Source organism: Lissotriton vulgaris, chromosome 9 (assembly GCF_964263255.1).
Source record: "Lissotriton vulgaris chromosome 9, aLisVul1.2, whole genome shotgun sequence".
Taxonomy (NCBI): Eukaryota; Metazoa; Chordata; class Amphibia; order Caudata; family Salamandridae; genus Lissotriton; species Lissotriton vulgaris.
In genome coordinates this window covers 1,111,112,194-1,111,134,549 of record NC_141697.1, presented here as the reverse complement: position 1 = coordinate 1,111,134,549, position 22,356 = coordinate 1,111,112,194, and the positions used below count along the sequence as shown (strand labels likewise).

Sequence of the window (22,356 nt, the reverse complement as noted above, 5' to 3'; positions counted from 1 at the left end):
ATATGTCCTGATGAAGACCCCACTAAAGGATTGAACTCAGCCTACTTATAGGGGTCGAAACGTCGACGGTGTTCCTCAGTTAACTTCCGGCACCTGCCCTCTACAGTTGTGTACTGACTGTGTGTCCGTTGAAAGTTTCTATGTAAAATAATTAATCATCGTAGGCCTAGATTCTGTTTGGCTTATATATTTGTATTCCTTTCGACTGTGTTGGTAATTTTTGTATTTATCACTTGTTTCTTTAACTGTGTTCATCCTTCCTTACACCTCCCCGAGCACTCCCATTCCACCCCCTAACACCCCCCCTTCTCTTTTTTGGGGCACTAATTGCAACAATTGCATAAAATTCCTCTAAATTACTACTGCAAGGTATTGTTAATAAATTGCAGTACTTGTTTTGCAAAAGAATTCTGATATTTTTCCTTGTTTTTTGAAAATGTCTGAATAATTCACTGTTGGTTGTTTTGACACAACACTTCCTTCTTACGGGGATCCTCTTTATATGTACCAGACATCGCCCAGGTCCCCGTGACTGCTTGGGTATAACCCCCTTTCTGTAATGTAATCTGATCCAAACGGTAGACGTAGTTCCTGCAGCATTGTCCGATCATGAAGCTGTGATCTTGACGCTTGATATGCGATCCATAGGCAGACCGAGGGGGAAGTGGAGACTCTGGGAATCTCTATTACAACGACCAGATATTTGCCGACGGGTGCAGAAGTGCATCACTGACTATTTAGCATCCAATGACTGCTGACACACCTTTGACGGCATTATGGGGAGCCCTTAAGGCGGTAGTGAGGGGTGAATTAATAGCTATCTCTGCGGCAGATAATAAGCGTGCAAGGAGAAAAGGTAAATGAGTTAGCAGCTAAAGTGTTGGAGCTCGAGCGAGTACACAGCAGGACGGGGGCTCTGCAAATGTGGCGGCAACTCAAAGCAGCCAGAGCGCAACTTGCCAGCCTAGACTTGGACAGAGCGGAATATGCTGCCCTACGTTTCAAACACTCTTATTATTTAGGGGGTGATAAGACAGGGAAGCTCCTTGCGAGCAAGCTCCGAGCGCTGTCCGAACGTTCCAGAATCATGGCCCTACACACCTCATCTGGGGAACGAGTCGAAGGCGATGATCAGATTGCTGACGCCCTACGGGATTTCCATGCCTCATTATATAGTAGGGACCCCACAATTGACAGTGCAGGGGAGGATTACCTTTGTCAAGCGGCGGTCACAGCTCTTAACGCATCGGGTGCGCGGCACTCGATGCCCCCATTAGGGTGGAAGAAGTGATTGGTGCAATCTCCCGCCACAAACCGCTGAAATCGCCGGGTCCGGAAGGCTTCTCCGCCGGTTTTTATAAACTTTTTTGTCACTCCTCAGCCCGGGTTCTAACGCGCCTGTTTAACTCCTTTCACGGTCTGGGAACAATCCCAGCAGATATGCTCGAGGCTGACATCGTTGTCCTTCCCAAGCCAGGGAAAGATCTCACTCATTGCGCCACATACCGGCCAATTTCGCTCCTTAATCTCAACCTGAAGCTGTTTACAGGGGTCCTTGCTGCCAGGTTGGGCCCACGGCTGCCCGGTATAATCTAACCCGACCAATCGGGCTTGATCCCCAACAGGCAAAGAAGCAATACCACCAAGCGGATAATGCATTTAATAGATAAAGCCCACTATGTGGGCCTGGATGCCCTGTTGCTTTCAGTCGATGCTGAGAAAGCTTTCGACTGTGTGGACTGGGTCTACTTGGATATGATGCTAGCGCATTTCGGCGTGGGAGATCGTTTTCGGGCCTGGGTGGCGAGCTGCTATGACCAACCCAGAGCAACGATACGGGTCAATGGGATGAGTTCAAAACCCTTCAATATTTGGCGAGGTACACATCAGGGGTGTCATCTTCCACCCCTGCTTTTTGCGCTCTACATAGAGCTACTGGCGCAGCGGATTAGGGACAACCCCCAGATAGCTGGTATCCCCTTCGGGGGGGAAGCAGCATACCGTCAGCTAATATGCGGATGACATCTTGGCGACTCTTACCACGCCCCAACGCTCCATTCCAGCTTTTTTACAGGAGTTAGCAGAGTTTGGTAAGGTTTCCGGCTTTAAGGTTAATGTTGGGAAGTCCATGTTTTTGCCTCTGGGTATTAACGAGAACGCACCAGAGAATGCGTTTTTGGAGCTTGGGGAATTGCATGCCCGGACTGAGATCCCATACCTGAGGATTGCGCTAACCCCTTCCACTGGCCAAACAATTACAACGCAACTACTCTAAGTGGCAAGAGAACTTCGCCGTTGGAGGATGCATCCCCTGTCTTTGCTAGGTCGTGTGGCAGCAGTAAAAATGTCTATACTGCCTAAAATCCTATATAGCTTTCAGATAACGGGTGGTCCCCCCTTGAGGTACATTCACATGCTGCAGTCAGAGATCCATCACTTTATCTGGGCGGGAAAAAGACCGAGGCTACGTCAAGATGTGGCTTATCGACCCCCGGACGAGGGAGGTCTAGCGGTTCCCAATCTCATGAACAATTATAAAGCGGCCCAACTCAGTTACCTAGTTGAATGGAGTAGGACGGAGTCAGAAAACAGTGGCTTTTTCAGGATAGGGCAATGGCGCGACTTTCACTATGGAAGGTACCATTCCTGAAGACTTTGGACTGACTGTCATACCTCAATAAATCTCCCATTACTCGTTCTGTGATGAGGGTTTGGGACTCAGTTGTCACGAAGAGGAATCTCACTTCGTTCCCCTCACCTCTCAGTCCTCTCTTTGATAACCCTGACTTCCCCCCAGGATTGGAGGTGCTGACTTTACCGCAATGGCGAGCATCAACCTGCAGGTCTGCGGGTCACCTCTTTGATCTCCATGGATTCCTCCCCTACTCAGAATTGCTAGATTGGTATGACGTCAAAGACCCTAAAAGTTTCCAGTACTTCCAACTTCGCCACTGGCTGCTACACCCCAACACCCGTCCTTTGGTTAGCCGTAGCCTCACAGCTTATGAGAAGTGGCTCTTATCCAAGCACTCTGATCGCAAATTGATCTCTGAATTATATCTTATGCTGCAATCACCTGTATCTCAGGAACACTCGGCTGGTCAATGCCGCTGGGAAGCAGAATTAGGCTGGAGCCTTTCCCTGAAGGAATGGCAGCATATCTTCTATAGGGCTAACCACTCAGCAAAAAAACGTAGGGAGTAGGGAAGCTGCAGTTAAGGTAGCCATTTACTGGTACCTGACCCTGGCTCGCCTTCACAACATTCTTCCAGGCCACAGTTCCGATTGCTGGAGAGGTCGTGGAGAAATAGGCACACTGACGCATATGCTCTGGGACTGCAGGGAAATGAAAAGGTTCTGGTCGGAAGTACTTAATGATGTAGACACCTACTTTGAAACTGAGATTCCCACTTTCCTGCTTATGCTCTCTTGGGTCTGCCGAACGAACTCACATTCCCACTCAAATCCATACGAGGGAAACAAATGGGGATAGCATTTGGCGCAGCAGTACACCACATCTTATCACTTTGGGGCACAAAGACCCGTCCAACGCATATTGGGTGGCTTCACAAACTGTGGTATGTCATTGGCATGGAGCGAATACAAGCAAATCTCATGAATTCCGCAGCCTCCTTTCACACTATCTGGCGCCACTCCTTTCGTTATTGGCACACAAATTCAATGAAGTGACCTATCCTAAGAACCTCAGTTTCCCCAGACTCATGGATGCTCCGCATCCTGCAGACTCGTCCTAGTATACAAGACAACACTGTTTGCGCATAGCGTATAGGCACACCGGTTCCGGGGTGGCTGGGAGGGGGTGTTGGGGTTATGGGGGGGGGGGGGAAGGGAAGGGATGGGATGGGAGGGGGGAGTTGCAGGTGGGAATAGCTAAGGATTTGCTTTACACATTGCTCTTCATCGTCTGATATGGGCTCAAGGCCGTCGGCTGGACATTTCCTTTTCTTCCCTTGTAGTTGTTAGCAAGGGTATTGACCGTGCAAGCTTCGTTTAGAGTTTTATAGCAACGAATATGCCAGCTGGGAGATATCTTGGCAATTGTGTATATCTCTCACTACCTTTGCCTGCTTTAAAATCACTAAAATAAAGTTAATTAAAAAAAAAAGTGGACACAGCATTTCATGTGGGCCCAACCCTTCACCTTGCCCACTTTCGACTGTTCTCCACATCCCTCAAAAGAAGAGGAGGTACTCCACCATCTGGACCTAAAAACAGTGTTGTCGTTCTACCATGACCATACACGATAGTTCTGGGTGGACGACCAACTCTTTGTGTGGGGTATGTTTGAGTGAAGAAGGGTCAGGCAGTGCAGAAACAAAACATTTTGCGCTGGGTCGGTCTCTGTTTTAAAATATGCTATACACTGGCCAAGAGGCATCCCCCTCAGTGCTTAAGGGCTCATTCCACCAGAGCTAAAGCTGCGACCATTGTGTTAGCACGTGGACTCGCAGTCCTGGGCATCTGCCAGGCAGCAACATGCGCATGTTCACCAATCATTACTGCCTGGATTGTTAGGACTGCAGGGATGGGCCAATTGCCCATTCGGTCCTGCAGGACTTTCTTGTGTAGAACTTGTCTGCAGCTCACCACTGGGAACGTATTGCTTAGGTATCTATTAAAAGTTGAGGAATCTGCAGCTAGAAGTCTCTATCAGATGAACAAGTTGCTTACTTTCAGTAACGCATTATCTAGTAGAGGCAATATCTAGCCGCAAATTCCTTACTGAACCCACCTATCCTCCCCACTTTGTGGACAGATCTCTAGAGTTGGGAATAATACCTTTCAGGGCCCTAGTTTAGAGACACAATGGCTTCACTATTATGGTGTGGAAATTCATGAAAAGTAACTAATGTCAGTGTGCCGAGATGATGCCTATATAGGTGATGATGCTGCATGAAGCTGATCGATGCCTCCTTCGGGTGCGAGGGGTACTGTACTGCTCATGCAAAAATCTTTTGGATCCAGTCTGATGCCTGGGAAATTCAAATGTAAGGAATCTGCGGCCAGATATTTGCTCTACCAGGTAATGTGTTACCCAAGGTAAGTAACGTGTTCATTAATACTAATAATGCTGCTGACAGTTGCCATTTTAATGTCTTCTATTCTTAACTTTGTGAAATATTAAAAAAATGTAAAGCTTGCTCTAATTTAATGCTTAGGAATGATGACTTTTCAGCTGTGCAACAAATAAGGCTTCAGCCTTTACAAATGAAATAACATACCTATAAGAGCAATGGATAAAACTAACGTAAACACATGGGATCTAAAAACCAGAGACCACAAAGTACATAACATCCCAATGGACTTTGATCTGTTTTCTTTCTTTGCAGCAGAAAATGCATCCATCATTCCTTTTTTTAATTTTTTTCATCTGAAACTCGTATGTTCGAGGCATATGAGCTGTAGATCACATGCTTTGCATACTCCTGCCATCTAGTGTTGGGTCCGGATGTTTGCAAGTTGTTTTTCTCAAACAAAAGTATTTCCAGTCACAAGGTAGGTGACTCCTCCTTTTGATGATAGTGTGCATAGGCATAAACTCCATTGTTAGATTGGTTTTTTCTGCCATCCGGTTCGGATGTGAATTGCTGCACTCCGTGTTGACCCAGTTTCTCAGGTGTGCAATCCACTTACCTTCAACGGTATCGTTTTTGATCGCGTATTTCCATTCTCTGCTGATTGTATTTACTACAAAATCCCTCTTTTGATCGAGTACCTACCTGCGTCTGTCCGCCTCGCAGTCAATGGAACGGACTCTATTCATATTCTGTCCCTTCCGAAGTTCCCACGCTCCGACTCACATGAAGTGTGCAACTTGTGCTTACCTCCGGAGCACAATGAACAAGACTGGGATGCGTGCAAGTCTTTCTGATTGGAGAAGACGCTTCGTGACCTTTATGCTCGACGGCGCAACATGCAGAGCCAACACACCCGTTCCATTCAGAACCTCTTTGGAGAGGATTATGAACAAGAGACCGGCGATGCCATGGGAGTCGAGGAAGAACAGGAGGTAATTTCCGGATCTGGCTTCGATGCGGAAGATGACATCCCGGAAAGACAGCGCATCGTGAGTACCGATCATGTCTTGCCCCAAAGTCCAACTCAGCCAAAGAAAAAGACTTCAGTACCTTCACTGCCTTCGGGCCACGGTCAGCAACAACAACATGTTTCTGACACCCCGCCTTCCGGCTCGGCAGTGAAACACACCCCAAAACCTTCCGGCTCCGAATTGAGTCGTCCACATTCAGGCACCGAGCCGAAACCTTTGGGGTCGAAGTCGAAATCCAGCTCAGCCCCACCTCCCTCGATGCCGAAAACATCTTCGGATCCGAAATCCTCAGCATCCAAAACACCGACACCAAAACCTTAGGCGCCGAAACAAATCGATGCGCCGATTCCATCCAAATACTAACGTTTCGATGTTCCGCCCTCACAGCCGAACCCAAAACAGAAGGAACTATACATTCACCCAAAAACGACGTATTGCGACCAAATTGCCACTCTGACGCAAACCTTGAAACTGAAGAAGCTTATCACATTCCTTTAAAGAGGAAGCATGTGGGTACTAACCCTTCTCCTCCATCACCTCCTTCCGCTGAGTCACAGCCATCATTAATTTCACCCCCTGACTCATCACCACCATATACACCAGATGATCAGGTTGATGGGGATGGGGCTGGGGACAATGATCCAAAACCTACAGACTCCTGGAGAGATTACAACAATGATTCTCCCAAAGGTAACGATCCTGATCTTTATCCTACTAAACCTTCTCCACCAGACAATGTAGGCTATATAGAATTATGAAGCAGCTGCTTGTTACAATGGGGTCGAATTACATAAGGAATCCTTAGAAGATTTCTTTTTAAAAACACTTAGCAGTTCCCAAAGATCCACTCACACACTTCCTGTGCTCAAAGGTATGTTAAGACATGTGTATGACATTTTTATTGATCCTGTTCGGGCACGTATCCTCACCCCAAGGTTAGACAAGAAATGTAAATCTGCACCAACAGATCCAGCTTACATCAGGGAATAGTTACCATCAGATTCTTTGGTAGTTTCTAATGGACGTAAAAGAGCTAGTTCCCAAATGTCAGGAGATGCTCCACCTCCAGAAAAAGAGTTAAGTTGATAGACGTCTCTGGGAACAGAGTAGTCCCCAAAGCTGCACATTTTTAGTGCCTTTGCAATACCCAAGCACTTTTAGCCAGGTACGATGGGGTGCATTGGGATAAAATGGAGCAATTGCTCCAATTTCTGCCTGATTAGCACAAGTCCAAAGCTCAAGACCTAGTGCGGGAGGGACCGCTAATCTCGAATAAGATGCGCTTTACATGACGCTGACACTGCAGCTAGAGCTGGAGCAGTCAACACCAGCGTTCTCTTAAGAAGGCATGCCTGGTTACGAATTTCAGGGTTGAAACCAGAGGTTCAAGCTTCTATTCTTAATACGCCTTTTGACAAGTAACACCTCGTTGGCCCTGTAGTATACATGTCCTTAGAAAAGATGAAAAAAGACACAGGTCGCAAAATCTATGGGAGCCCTTCAGTCACCTTCCGGGCTGGTTCCTTTCGGCGCTCCTTATACTGTGGAGGGTCCAAGAATACCTCCTCAAACACTGCCTCTGCAACATAAAAAGGCAACAATCAGCCCTCTGCTTCCAAGAGTTTCTTCAGAGGGGGTTACAGAGGCAAGAAGGGTAGAGGTAGAGGTTCCTACACACGCGCCTCCCCCTCCAATGCCAAACAGTGACTTGCTTACACCCCCGACCATTTAACACTGTTGAGGGGGGCTTCTTTCACAATTGCTACTCATTGGGCAATCAATAACTGCAGACAAATTGGTACTGGAAATTATCTGTTCTGGTTATTGCCTGGAGTTTATCAACAATCCTCCAAACATTCTTCCAAGTTCACACAAACTGTAAGCAGACCACTTACACCTCCTCAACCAAGAGGATCAGTCTCTCTTTTTAAAAGGAGCTATAGAGCCTGTACTACTACAATACCACGGGTCCGGCATATACTCCCTCTACTTTCTCATACCCAGGAAGGACGGTTCTCTCAGACCTATATTGCACCTCAGAGAATTGAATCTGAATATACAATCAGACCATTTTCACATTACAATGCTTCAACAAGTGCTCCCACTCCTACAACAAGACAACTTTCTGTCTACTCTAGACTTAAAGGACGTATACTTCCACATTCCAATACATTCCGCTCATCACAAATTTCTCAGATTTGTGGTAGTGGGGCAGCATTACCAGTTCAAAGTACCCCCGTTCGGAGTCGCCTCTGCTCCCAGAGTCTTTACAAATTGTCTGGCAGTAGTCGCTGCTCACCTAAGAAGACAACACATTCATGTCTTCCCCTACTTGGACGACTGGCTCATCAAAGCCAGTACATATCCAAAGTGTGTGCTTATACACTCACTAAACACTGCAGCTACTGCACCAACTGGGCTTCACAGTCAATGTGTTAAAATCGCATCTTCAACCTTCCAACAGTCAAAACTATCTAGGAACCACTTTAGATACTCTAGGAGCTCTTACCTTCCCCAATGCAGCCTGAATACGCAATATTCAGACTCTGGTTCTCCAGTTTCACCCCATTCACTACCAGCTCGAGTGAATATGTAGCTGCAGGGAATGATGGGCTCTTGCATCATGATTGTTCCCCATGCTAGGCTTCACATGCCTCCCCTTCAAGAATGCTTAGAAGTCAGTGGAACCAATCATGGGGTCTTTTAACCGATCTAGCGTTGGTAAACAGCTGTACTCTTCACTCTCTGCAGTCAGTGGTGGAACCCACAAAATGCATTAAAAGGGCAGCCTTTCAAAGACCCATTTCCACAGACAATGCTAACAGCGGACGCGTCCCTCACTGGTTTGGGGGGAGGGGGGGGGGGCTCATCTCCAAGCTCACACAGTGCAAGGCCTGTGGAGTCAACAGCAAAAAAACTCTCCACGTAAATCATCTAGAGCTGCTAGCAGTGTTTCTAGCACTCAAAGCATTTCAGACTCACCTGGTCGGCAAAGCTGTCCTGGTTCGTACCGACAACATGACACCTATGTATTATATACAAAAACAGGGTGGGGCACACTCTCCATCTGTCACACCTGGCTCAAAACATTTGGAAGTGGACCATTCACCACAAAATCTATCTCCTAGCAGAACACTTCCCAGAGAAAACAATCAGATTGCCGATCTTCTCATCAGACAGAGACCGCAAATCCATGAATGGGAACTTCACTCTTAAGTTCTCCTCCCATACTTTCAAAGTTGGGTATTCCCTCAAATAGATCTATTTGTCACACACCAAAATGCCCAAACTTCGCCTCCAGGTATCCACATCCGCTCTGCAAAGGCAATGCACTATGGATGAAATGGTGAGGGATATTTGTCTACTCTTTTCCGCCTCTCCCACTCATTCCATGAGTGGTTCAGGAACTCAGGCAAACATCTTTCACACTGATCCTAGTAGCTCCCACATGGGCCCATCAACCTTGGTTCACAACCCTGTTGGAGCTGTCACTAGTTCCACACCAAAAACTGCACCTCACATCCAGTCTCCTCACACAGCCAGACACCCAGATCCCAAACAGCTCCTGAAATCATAGTTTGGTTATTTAAATCTCCCACTAGACTGTATTAACATAATCAGAGAGGCCAGAAGGCCTACTACAAGAGCCTGTTATGCAGCTAAATGGAAACGTTTTGTTATCTATTGAATAATAACATCAATCCTCTTGATGCTTCAATACAAAATATCATTTTTGATCTGTTACACTTGCAGTGGTCAGAGTTAGCTTACACTTCTATACGCCTACATCTTGCTTCAATAGCTGCGTTTCTACAAATTAGGCAACACTTATCTCTCTCTTTAGAGTGCTAGTAATCAAAGCTTTTATGGAAGGACTTAAGAGTTATCCCACCAGGACTTCCACCTGCCCCAGTGTAGAAACTTAACATAGTCCTCACACGATTAATAGGCCCACCTTTTGATCCCATGCATAAATTTGAGCTGCAGTTTCGCTCCTGGAAAATCGCTTTCCTCATTGCAATTATTTCACTGAGGAGAGTGGGTGAACTACAGGCACTAACCAAAGAAGAACCTTTTTTCCAACTTCACAGAGACAAAGTGGTTCTTCGTACTAACCCCAAGTTTCTACCCAAGGTAGTTTCTGCCTTTCACATCAGTCAATCGGTTGAGTTACCTGTACTCTTTCCTCAACCAGATTCAGTGGCAGAACGAGCTCTACACACCTTAGATGTTCGAAGAGGCCTTTTATATGACATAAAAAGAACAAAGCCATTTTGTAAAACTAAACAACTTTTTGTTGCTTTTGCTCCACCTCACAAGGGTAATCCCATATCCAAGTCCGGTATTGCTAGATGGACTGTTAAATGCATTCAAACATGTTATGCTAAAGCAAGGCGAACTTTAATAATACCCCCTAGAGCGCATTCCACTCACAAAATAGGGGCTACAATGACTTTCTTAAGAAACATCCCCATAGTTGACATTTGTAAAGCTGCAACATGGTCTACACCACACACATTCACTAAGCGCTATTGTGTAGATGTGTTCCCGAGACAACAAGCTAATGTGGGCCAGGCAGTACTTGGAACTCTCTTTCAGACAACTGCAACAGCTACAGGTTAGCCACTGCTTTGGGACAATACTGCTGTATAGTCTATGCAAAGCATGTGATCTACAGCTCACATGCCTCGAAAAGCTGTTACTTGCCCAGTAAGCATCTGTCCTTGGCATGTAGAGCTGTTGATTCACTTGAGCCCACCCACCTCCCCGGGTACCTATACCTGTTGCAGTTCTATCTCTTACTCTATATACATACCCATGGACATTTCTATTCTTTACTTACTAACTTCATTCTCACCCTCTGCGGGAAAAACAATCTAACAATGGAGTCGATCCCCATGTGGACTATCACCAACAAGGAGGAGTCACCTACCTCGTGACTGGTAAGACTTCTTTGAAGAAAATAAACTTGCAAACATCTGGACCCAAAACTAGATGGCAGGAGTATGCAAAGCATGTGAATCTACAGCTCTACATGCCAAGAACAGATGCTTACTGGATAAGTAACATTATCCTTTAGGTTTTAGTTGCTCTTTTGTCAGATATTCTAGGACTGGTGTTAGAAGAGTAATTTTGACCGTCCAGTGACTGAGCTGCCTACTGTTGCCCTGAGGGCGCAATTCAGGGCAAGAAACCAGAATGAGTTTACTTAGTCCTGGGATAATATTGTCATGATTATGTACCACCAGCCTCTGAAGGGATTTTTTTTTTGACGAAGGAATTTTACAGCTATTTAAGCAGTAGCTGGTGATGGCCAATTAGTCATACCAATAAGCCTTGTTTTGCACATACTAAGCTTTCCTATCATAGGAGGCATTTTTTGTTAACACATACAGCTCAGTTTGTAAGAAACATTTTCTGGAACCATTGTGTCTATTCGATTCTCTGCCATAATCTTAGAAATGTCTTCCTTTGGCATCTTATCTTTGTGAAATGTGAATAACTACAATGAATGTGTTCGTGTTAATCGAAGAATCTGTAGGGCCAAGGTTTCATCAATGTAAACCTTTATTAGGTGCTTTAAAGATTGCACTCTGTTCTCTCTCTTTATTATATGCATATGTTAACACTTTCACTTTCTCTTCTAGACGGTCAAATGGACGAACAGGACTTGAATGAACCTCTGAATAAAGTATCTCATGTGAAAGGTAAATATGTTTGATATGTTTTCGAGTACAGTTATAAATACCTACTATTTTTAGTGCAATAGGGAAGGTTATATTTTGTAATGGTACTTAAACTCCTTGCATATACCATAACCAGCACAGTTTCTCTGAAAGTGATACCCTGCTCCAAGTGCAACAACGTGTGTGCATCTCTTCCATAAGGCCTGCTGAGGTAGGGGCATCAGTTCACCAACTCCCTAGAGGCCTTTTGTAATCCTTTGGCAATGACTTGCTTCCTGTTAAGTCATTGGGGGGGAAGAGTGTGAAATAAGCTGGGAATAAAAATTCTTCAGTGCACACATAGGAAGCTGAGTAGAGAGGCTAATTGAAGCAGATGGCCATTTTGCTATAACTGCAGTAGTGGGCGATCTATGTATGGCCGCAGATTCAGTTTGTACTAGTCCTGCTGGACGTGCCCTTTGATGTTAAACCGCAGCATTCTGCTTAACCGACCAAGCCTCTGTTGAATGTCTGGAAAGGTTTTAAAATGCTTTTCCTCCTTTCTGGAAAACTGAATACCAAGAACAATCTTAGGCTAAATCACCTCTTCTTGCCAATTGGTGACCACCAGATTTCCACCAATTGTGTCACCCTTTCAATTGAATATGTGTGTGACATCATTGGCTACTCTGATTGAAGATTGCTGCAATCAGGTTTTAATAATATGCTGATGAGACACATTTTTTTTTAACAGACTCTCAATTAAGCACTTTTGCAATAAGTTTATCTTGTACCTGAAATACTGGATGTACATGACCTGGTGCAAGATCAGTCTTGATAAACCAGAAACCTTCATTATGGTTTGCTCAGGTTTGGTCCAGCTCTTGTGCACCTTTTTCCAACTCCAGGTAGCAGTGTAAAACATTTAGGAGTTAAAATAGAATCTCAGCTCAATTTAACATACAAGTCTTGAATGTAATCTCATGCTGCCTCTTTCACATGCAAATGATCACGCAGGTTCTCCTTGTACTGACAGCAGGTAGTAGAAGGTAGAACAGGTGTTAATGCCTTGATAGGCTCTAGGGAGGATTATTGCCACACATTATACGTAGGTATAAATGAATGTATCTTCTCTACACCAATTACATGCAATATAAAACCAAGCTGCTAGGTCAACTTCTTTACCCCCATTTTTGCTAAAGCAAAACTAATATTAGTACAATTGCACCAGCTTTTGATCTAAGCCAAAATGTCTGTGGATCAACTTCTGTTTTCCTTCCTGAAAAACTGAGCAAATACTGTCCTTTTCACAGTCTTGGATCAGCATAGCACTGGCTCCTCACAGTGCCATACTTTAGAAAATCACTAATTGGGGGATATGCCTTCTCGGTCATGTGCCCTGAGTGCTAAATGCATATCTTTCGACATTATTTTAGAAAGAGATTCAAGACATTTCTTTTTACCGACTAACGTTTTCGCCCTTTAGTAGCTCCTTATATTACAGCCAAGAGAATTTTGAAAGTAGTAGCGCTGAGGTGCAGTGGTAAGCCTTCCTAGCAATTGTTTTGCTTTATGCATTACCGGTAACATCAAGGTGCTTGCCTTCACCCACACCTCTCCCTTCACTGTTGTAACTTTTATGGATATCATCTTAATGTATTAGGCTACCCTTTCTTAGAAGAAACAATTAGCTCCTTTCTTACTCCCTCTGGATGCACAGGGATGGGTGAGAGCCTAGGCTTCCTGCACTGCCTTTGCCGTTTGTATGTATAACTACTGAGCCTGCACTGGCTGTAACATGAATTTCAAGTCACGGTTATAACCTGATGTGACCCCCTCCCAACCAGGGTCAACAGTTACACAATTTCCCCATTATCACCGGTCTTCTGGGTTTCCTCCTCTCTTGTTTCTATATTTCCTCCAATTCTGAATGGTTGAATAGGACAGTTGTGTTTATCTAGTCTATGTAGTTAAGTCTCCTGTCAATTGTTTTAGTGAAATTGTGCGCAAACCTATTATGACCAGTCATTCATTTTGCCACACGGCATGTGTACTGTTAGATTACATTGCAAAATCTCCAGTTGCAGGGGTTGCAGAATGACCTGTCTAATAAATATATTTTTCTTATGGATACTGCTAACAGCAAAGTCCTCACCTTGTAAATATTCCCCAAGTATCAGCTAGAATCGAGCAGTTATGCTGTGTGCCGTTAGATGGCATCATGCTGCTTCACACATTATTCAGTGTGCAAGGGAAGATATCTCCCCTAAAACAACGGAGTTTAAACCGTGTAGAGACTGCCACAAACAAACGTCAGTAACGCGTCCTCACAAATTCTGTTTGTGGTGCCTGTAGTTACATAACAACTTCAAGGCCTGTGACAACGGTGTCTTGATGAGTCCGAAGGCCTTTGGTGATGTAACGTTTGGCCTCACAGTCTCCTAAAACAAAAGAATATATGCAGTGATCAGTCGAAGTCAAAAGGAAGGTCCTGTTCCTGCTCTTGAAGTTGTTTCTGTAGCAGATCATTGTTGTGTATTCAGTTGAGTCCACGAAAAAGCACATAAAGTTGTTTTGGGAATCAGCCCCTCACCGCCACTCTTAGACTCCAGAGAGCACCTGATGTAATCTCTGTGCCTCCTGGTCTCACACCCGATCTCCATCAGAGCGAATTGCAAACTTTGTCCTGGTCCACCCTGAATATCCAAATCCGTCAGCAACATCTCACGGTAAGTTGAGGCCTTCAAATAGGCCATGCCGTGTATGCATGGCACTTTAATGGCTCCCTCTGACATGCCTTTATGACAACAAGGATCCGCCGGACCTCCAGACAGACTCCCACTGTCTGGTCTGCCCTTGGCACTATCTGAGCCCCTTGGACCTGCTTTGGGTTCAATACTGGTTCTGGTGTTGACTTCAGTTCAGGCGCTAGCCCCTATGCTGCTTCCTTTTGCATATACAACTATGCCGTCAAAGTCAGAGGCAGATGTGCAGCTATATTGCTATCCAGCTCCGAGAAGGCTTTACCTCACCCAAGATAGGATCTGGCTTCTACTGCTATGCAGCTTTTGGGCAACCCTTTGGATCTTGATACTTTGACCCCACTACATGGTAGGTCCCAGACTGTACATAATTATTTCGGCATGGATTCGGACAATGATAACTATGATGAAGGGGATGGCTATGTTCCCCAGTATGACAAACAAAACTGGTATGACGTTGTTGGCTGGATACATCCTCAGATACAGGCCTGGACTATTCAGGATGGTTGCGCTGTGGCAAAATTTGTTATTTGCTTTAGATTGGACATTAGCAACTGTTTAAGACGAGCAGTGGGCACTTGTATGGCCCTTTGGTGCCACTCCTGGTTAATTGGAACCTTTCAAGGAGAGCTGAGCCACAACATTTTCCTTGGGCCTTTCTGCCTCCATAATATTTCCAATACCAATTTCACCCTCTTGGTGGCCATGGTAGAGGTTTTCTGTTTCGCCAGCACCTGATTCCTCCTAGAGTCCAGCAGACCTGTCCACCTTTTTAATGGCCAGGGTTCTTACAGACAACATTCAGAACAGGGACATCATGCAACTCAGTCCTCCACCACTCCAGCAACCGCAAAACAACTTTACTGTGTCCTTACTGGCACACAGGCACCCTTTCGCAGTCAGGAGCTGATATTTCCCCCAACGATGGCAGGCATCATGACAGACAAGTGAGCCCTCCTAATTGTTCATCCTTGTTACGCCTTTCTTTCCACTCTGTCATACCTTCACCACCATCACAGTGGCTGACGAAGGACCACCTGCCCAACTTGCTGGAGGAAGCATGGGCAATTTAACCAAGGGGACCAAAGAGCGGTTAATGATTGTGGAAGTAGTAACTGGGTGTTACTCCCTCTACATCCTTGTGTTATGTCGATTTGTATGATGCAGCTTATCACATGTGAGAGTATCCAGGCATTGGAGCAGAATGATGGATGCCTTCGTCATATTTAAGATCTTAAGCTTCTATGCCTTTCTGCGAAAGTACAAATTCAAGATGCTCACACTTGTCCAGGTGGTTGTCTGCGCTAGACCCCTGGGACTGGATGGGGCATTGGATCTGCAGGTTGCTTATTTTAATATTCTTATTTTGCAGGTCCACAGGTACCTTCAGTTCAGAAGGCCAGGACCATTTTCAGTTCACAGTGCTCCTTATTGGGCTCACCAGTGCCCCTTGGGTGTTTATGAAAGTGATGCCGGTTGTCGCCGCAAAAGTGAAATCAGTGTTTGCCTACTGCGATGAATGACTGCTGAAGGAAGGCTCAGCTCAAGTAGTCGCCGGCCACCTCCAAACGACACCGAACCTCATAACATTTTTTTGGCTCATTATCGAGGTGCCGAAGTCACACATGACTCCTTCACAGACATTCCTTTTCTTAGCAGCTCTTCTGAATTCTGTACGCTTTTGTGCCTTTCTCATGAACGTAGAGTCAGAGACATGTGGGCTATGATCCTGATGTTTTCGGACTGGATCTCGGTGTTAAGGATGCTGAGGCTCTTGAGTGGTGTTGGCCTCCTGTATCCTTCTGGCCAAACATAGAAGATGGCACATGGGAACTCGAAGTGGGCTCAACATCAGGGAAATCTGTTGAATTGTTCCCTGATCTAGATGAAGACTGCAGTGATTGTTACTGAACCGTAAATTGGCATGTGACCGGTCCTCTCCCTAAACCTTCCAAAGTTGATGGTGGTCACGGTTGCATCACTATTTGGTTGGGGAGGCAAACTGAGAGAAGTGGAGATCAGTGGTTTCAGGTGGAGACTCAGCTCTGCATCAGTTTGTTGGTATTGATGGTGATCGACTAGACGTTGAAGGCTTGCACTCGTTTATAAGCTAAATAATGTAGACTGCATTGAACCTCATTGTGAAGATTCTATTGCACACGAACGTTGCAGGTTTTCTCTCATATGCCACTGGTACTGTTACTTACTTGATCAAATTGAACAAGCCTTTGTCAATATAGACGGAGAGAGACCGATATATGAACAGTAAATGCTACAAATACTTTCCTTGGTTTCCTATATTACCTTCCACAGAGGCCCTGTTTCTAGACAACCCATAAAATATTTAACAGTGCCCCATCATGTCTGCATACTCGCCAACAGACCTCGCCATGATCCTAAATCTTCTCACGCCAAGCCAGTGTTCTATAGAATATAAATTCTCTAGAATCTATGACTAGCATAAGAGGATATACTGGATGAGACTGTTTGCAGTCTGTACCAGTAATCTTTAATTCTTTATAATGATGTCCATGGACGATTTCTGAGTAGATGCAATGTCCATTTCGTTGAGCTCTCCCCTAGATCGGCATCCTCCTAAAGCCTGGAAACTGTTATCACATCCTCTGTTTCCTTCGCTTTTAACTGTTTGCAGTCAGTCGCTGGAAATGGGCCAAGTCCTATGTTCTTGGAAAAGGGAGATCGTAATTCCTCTTCTAAAAAAGTCTACAGCGCATCCATTGGTGCCCAGCAACTACAGACATATATCTCAGCTGTCCTCTCCAGTCAAAATCCTGGAAAGAACAAGAAATTGCCAGATTACCTGCAATGTCATTCTCCTTTAGATAAGTGCAATCTGGCTTCAGGCTGTTCTGAATTAGTGCTGGCTGAGTGGTGGATGGTGGTGGATCTTGGTCAAATGGCAGCTTTGTTTTCACATGATTTGTCGTCTGCCTTTGGCATTGTTAATCATTTGAACTTGATTTCAAGGCTTTGGGCCATGTGGATGAGCAGTCAAGCGCTCTGCTGCCTACAATCTTATCTAGATGATAGATCACAAGCCATATTTCTCTCCCTTATTCGATATGTTTTTAAAGCAGTTGATCATGGGGTGCCTCCGGATTCAGTGCTAAGCCCAACCCTTTTTAAGATCTCATTAGAGGATGCCATCTTTCCGAGATATTGACCCAAATCAGGGAGTATCTCGATAAGTATAATACTCTTGCGGCCATGGAGATAAAATATCTATCGAATACCTATCGAAAAGATGTGTGGCGAGGGCTTATGGCGAGAGGGGTAGGCCTGGCAGGGTGCTAGCCGGTCGTTTACGTGATAGGACTGAGGTCCCCCAAATTGACCATATAGTGGATGATGGGGGTGTGGATCACTTCGCAAGTGACGACATCCTAGCTCAGTTCTGCACATTTTATGAGACTCTATACACCTCTAAGGGAGACATGCACGAGCCCGCATTGCAAGACTGTCTGGTCGACACTGCTTGTGCCTGGCTTTCCGATGCCCATCGTAAATACCTTGGTATGTGTAAAGGGGGTCCCCGCAAGGAAAAAGTGTTATGTGCACCATACACCACAAACAAAACTAAGTGTTATTTTCTGAAGACAATAATTAGAACTACTGAAAACCGGTATTGATGTTTATTTTCCAATACCCATCGTAAAACACTTATCGGTACATACATAAAACATTTTCGAAGGCCCCAAAAGGCGGGGGAGAGGGGAGAGGTGAAGAGTGAAGGGGGGGAAGGAAAAAGTGTGCTCTAGGCAAGATAAGGTCAAAAAGGAATAAAGGTGAATCACAATGAACACAATCAAAATTGATAATACATGAATCAAAGCAAATTTGATACCATTGCCTAAGAAATTATGGCATTCAATATAGATATGATACAAAAAGGACCTTCAACGGTCACACATAGAGTATTAGAATTATTGAAAGGACAGGTGCCGGAGGTCTGTGTTGAAGAAAGAAGCCGTCGACGTTTCGACCCCTGGCCGTAGGCTAAGTTAGGTCCTTAAACGGGGTCTTCATCAGGACAAGGAAGGGGCGGAGTGGGAGGGGGCAATGTTATCTGTCAAATTAAAATAAAGACAATCAATCAATTTACTGTTCTGAAACTGTCAACCATTTGGACAGAGTGATTAACAACTATTAATTTACCAGGGGCTTAGGGCCAATTGGGCCTCTAAGTGGTGGGGAATTTTAAAGTTAGACCAGCCATAAGTCTGGTTCGAAAACAAGTGCTCTAAATCCACACCTACACAGAGGGGAACGCTAGCGAATTATTACATAAAGGAACAAGAGTTTAAAAAAACTCACATCATTTGTCAACCAATCAGCCGATTGGTGAGGTTTACTGTTATCAACCCACACAGGGGATTAGGAAACCAGGCCTGGTTTCCTAATCCCCTGTGTGGGTTGATAACAGTAAACCTCACCAATCGGCTGATTGGTTGACAAATGATGTGAGTTTTTTTAAACTCTTGTTCCTTTATGTAATAATTCGCTAGCGTTCCCCTCTGTGTAGGTGTGGATTTAGAGCACTTGTTTTCGAACCAGACTTATGGCTGGTCTAACTTTAAAATTCCCCACCACTTAGAGGCCCAATTGGCCCTAAGCCCATGGTAAATTAATAGTTGTTAATCACTCTGTCCAAATGGTTGACAGTTTCAGAACAGTAAATTGATTGATTGTCTTTATTTTAATTTGACAGATAACATTGCCCCCTCCCACTCCGCCCCTTCCTTGTCCTGATGAAGACCCCGTTTAAGGACCTAACTTAGCCTACGGCCAGGGGTCGAAACGTCGACGGCTTCTTTCTTCAACACAGACCTCCGGCACCTGTCCTTTCAATAATTCTAATACTCTATGTGTGACCGTTGAAGGTCCTTTTTGTATCATATCTATATTGAATGCCATAATTTCTTAGGCAATGGTATCAAATTTGCTTTGATTCATGTATTATCAATTTTGATTGTGTTCATTGTGATTCACCTTTATTCCTTTTTGACCTTATCTTGCCTAGAGCACACTTTTTCCTTCCCCCCCCCTTCACTCTTCACCTCTCCCCTCTCCCCCGCCTTTTGGGGCCTTCGAAAATGTTTTATGTATGTACCGATAAGTGTTTTACGATGGGTATTGGAAAATAAACATCAATACCGGTTTTCAGTAGTTCTAATTATTGTCTTCAGAAAATAACACTTAGTTTTGTTTGTGGTGTATGGTGCACATAACACTTTTTCCTTGCGGGGACCCCCTTTACACATACCATATAACGCCCAGGTCCCCGCGACTGCATGGGTTCAACCCCCCTTACATGTAACATCGTAAATACCTTAGCTTCCCGATGGATGAGGCGGACGTTAGAGAAACCATTCTGTCACTGCCTAATAACAAAGCCCCCGGTCCTGATGGGCTGACGGCAGAATTTTACAAGCACTATGTAGATCTCCTGGCGCTGCACCTCCTGGCAATGTATGCGGAGGCTCACAAGGTGGGCTACCTACCGCCGTCCTTGCGGCAGGCACTGATCGTCACTTTGTTAAAAAAAAGACAAGACGCCTACGCGCTGTGAATTATATCGTCCTTTATCTCTCCTCAATATTGATGCGAAGATCCTCGCTAAGGTGCTGGCCACCAAACTGAACCCCTTGATGCCCCTGCTGGTCCTACTGGATCAGTCTGGCTTCATCCCTGATATGTCTACTTTGTGGAACCTCTGCACGATCTTTGCTATGTTCCACGTCTTAAAGCCAGAGTTACCTTCCGTGGCCATCCTGCTTGACGCGGCCAAGGCGTTCGATTCGATCGAATGGAAATACATGATCTCCATCTTGCACAGGATGGGTTTCCCCCAGGTGTTCATTCGCTGGATCCAGGTTTTATACACAGATGTATCGGTGCGGGTGGGCAGGCTCACCTCTGAACCGCTGGTCATTCAACGTGGTACTAGACCGGGGTGCCCGTTGTCCCCCTTTCTTTTTGCCATTGTTTTGGAACCCCTCGCATGCAGGATTCACCAGTCCCACAGGGCAGCTGCTTTGAATTTTAATATTCGGCCGGTGGGCATATCTGCCTATGTGGATGACATGGTCCTGTACCTCCGGAAGCCACAGACATATCTATTGCAGGCCGTCCGTGAATATACCCGGTTCGGGCTCTTCTCTGGACTGCATATCAACTGGGAAAAGTCGGTGCTGGTCCCTCTTACGCCTGCCACGACTGCTCCTCAGGTGGAGTACCCCTTAGTCTGGACGGAGGAGCTAGTCAAGTACTTGGGCATTTGGATCCATCGGGATCCAGTGATAGTGGTCCACGAAAACTATGGGAGGGCTTACACAGCCCTGGTGGAGCACGTTGACCGTTGGGTTGGGTTGCCTCTTTCGTTGGCGGATCGCATGGCAGTGATCAAAATGGTGATCCTCCCTCAGTTTTTGTACTTCTTTTCCAATGTCCCCATCCGGCTGAATAAACTTTTTTTCAAAACAATACAGACTCAATTACTTCAGTTGGTGGGGGGGGGCGAGACCATCACGGATTGGCTGGGCCACACTAACTTTACCCTTGGAGAAGGGAGGATTTAACACTCCGTATTTCTACGCGTACTACCTTTGTAGGTACAATATGCATATTTTTGGTTCGGTTTGCATGGATTTATCCCCCATGTGGCGGTGGAGGAGGGCGATGCTGCCCCGATACCGTTGAATATTGTAACGCATGTTCACAGACAAACACCCAGATCTAAAATTAATACAATAGATGCCACGGTTTCAGCATGGCAGGCAATCGGTAAGCGGACGAATAGACTCCCTTTATATGCCCCGGCTATGTGCATCGAGGGTCACGCTGCTCTTTCTGTGGCGGGCGAGCGCAGGCCGGTGGCCTCACTTCGCGAGGCGGGAGTATCTACTGGGGGCGATTTGTATAAGGAGGGGACATACATTACAGGCTCGGACTTGGAATATATCTCAAACCCTACCCCATTGTTTCAATACATGTGCTACTGATTACGCAGGGCCGTCCGGGACCACTATACTTGCTTTCTGGAGGAGCCAGCCATGTCACGGGCGTTTCAGATGATCATGGTAGTTGCTTCACGGACGCACCTACTTACTAGACTGTATAAGGCGGTACAGGAAGAGACAGTACACCCGGAGGATAAAAGCTTGGGGAGGTGGAACAAGGATTTAGATCCGCAAGTTACAATGCACGAGTGGGAACAGATTTGTAAGGTGACAGGGAGGTTGTCGCCAAACTAATCTCCACATTATCCACTTGAAATTCCTGCACCAGACGTATCACACTCCAAAGAAACTCCACAGAATGGGGCTGAGAGACACTGATTGCAGCAGACGTTGTGGGCAGGGCGGGGCAGACTTCCTTCATCTAGCCTGGCAGTGCGGAACGGTACATTCGTACTGGGTGGATGTGCTGGAATTGCTTTATACCATGACTGGGTGCAGACTGAAGTGTTTTCCTCTGGTATGTCTGTTAGGGTATGTGCCGGGCACGAAAGGCGTTCTGGGACACTTTGTGTGAGTGGCGCTGCTTTTGGCCAAAAGGCGTGTACTATTCACTTGGGATGGTTGTCGGAACCCACGTGCATCTCAATGGTTAACGGATATGGTGTTCTGCCAAGAACAGTTGGAGCTGTTTCAGGAGGAGCTACCGTCAACCTCTCGAACTAAAGACATTTGGGCTCCCCTGCGTGAATACTTGCTGGCACGCAGTGAACAAACTGAGTGACACATTGTACCGATGCGAGCACCTGATATATTGTGGGACTTAGTGTTCTAGATTTGAATATTAGCTATACATCTCATATACTGCAGGCTTGTGGAGG

General features: G+C 45.6%; 1 protein-coding gene across 8 annotated transcripts in view; it reads left to right on the top strand.

The window, feature by feature from the left end:
- The window catches only part of SLMAP (sarcolemma associated protein), a 1,163,639-nt gene that overhangs the window by 754,886 nt on the left and 386,397 nt on the right, over positions 1–22,356 (top strand). For all 8 annotated transcript variants that reach the window (XM_086939108.1, XM_086939110.1, XM_086939104.1 and 5 more), the window contains one exon: positions 11,719–11,778. In XM_086939108.1, the coding sequence (XP_086795234.1) occupies positions 11,719–11,778 (60 nt within the window). The remainder of the gene's footprint in view (positions 1–11,718; positions 11,779–22,356) is intronic.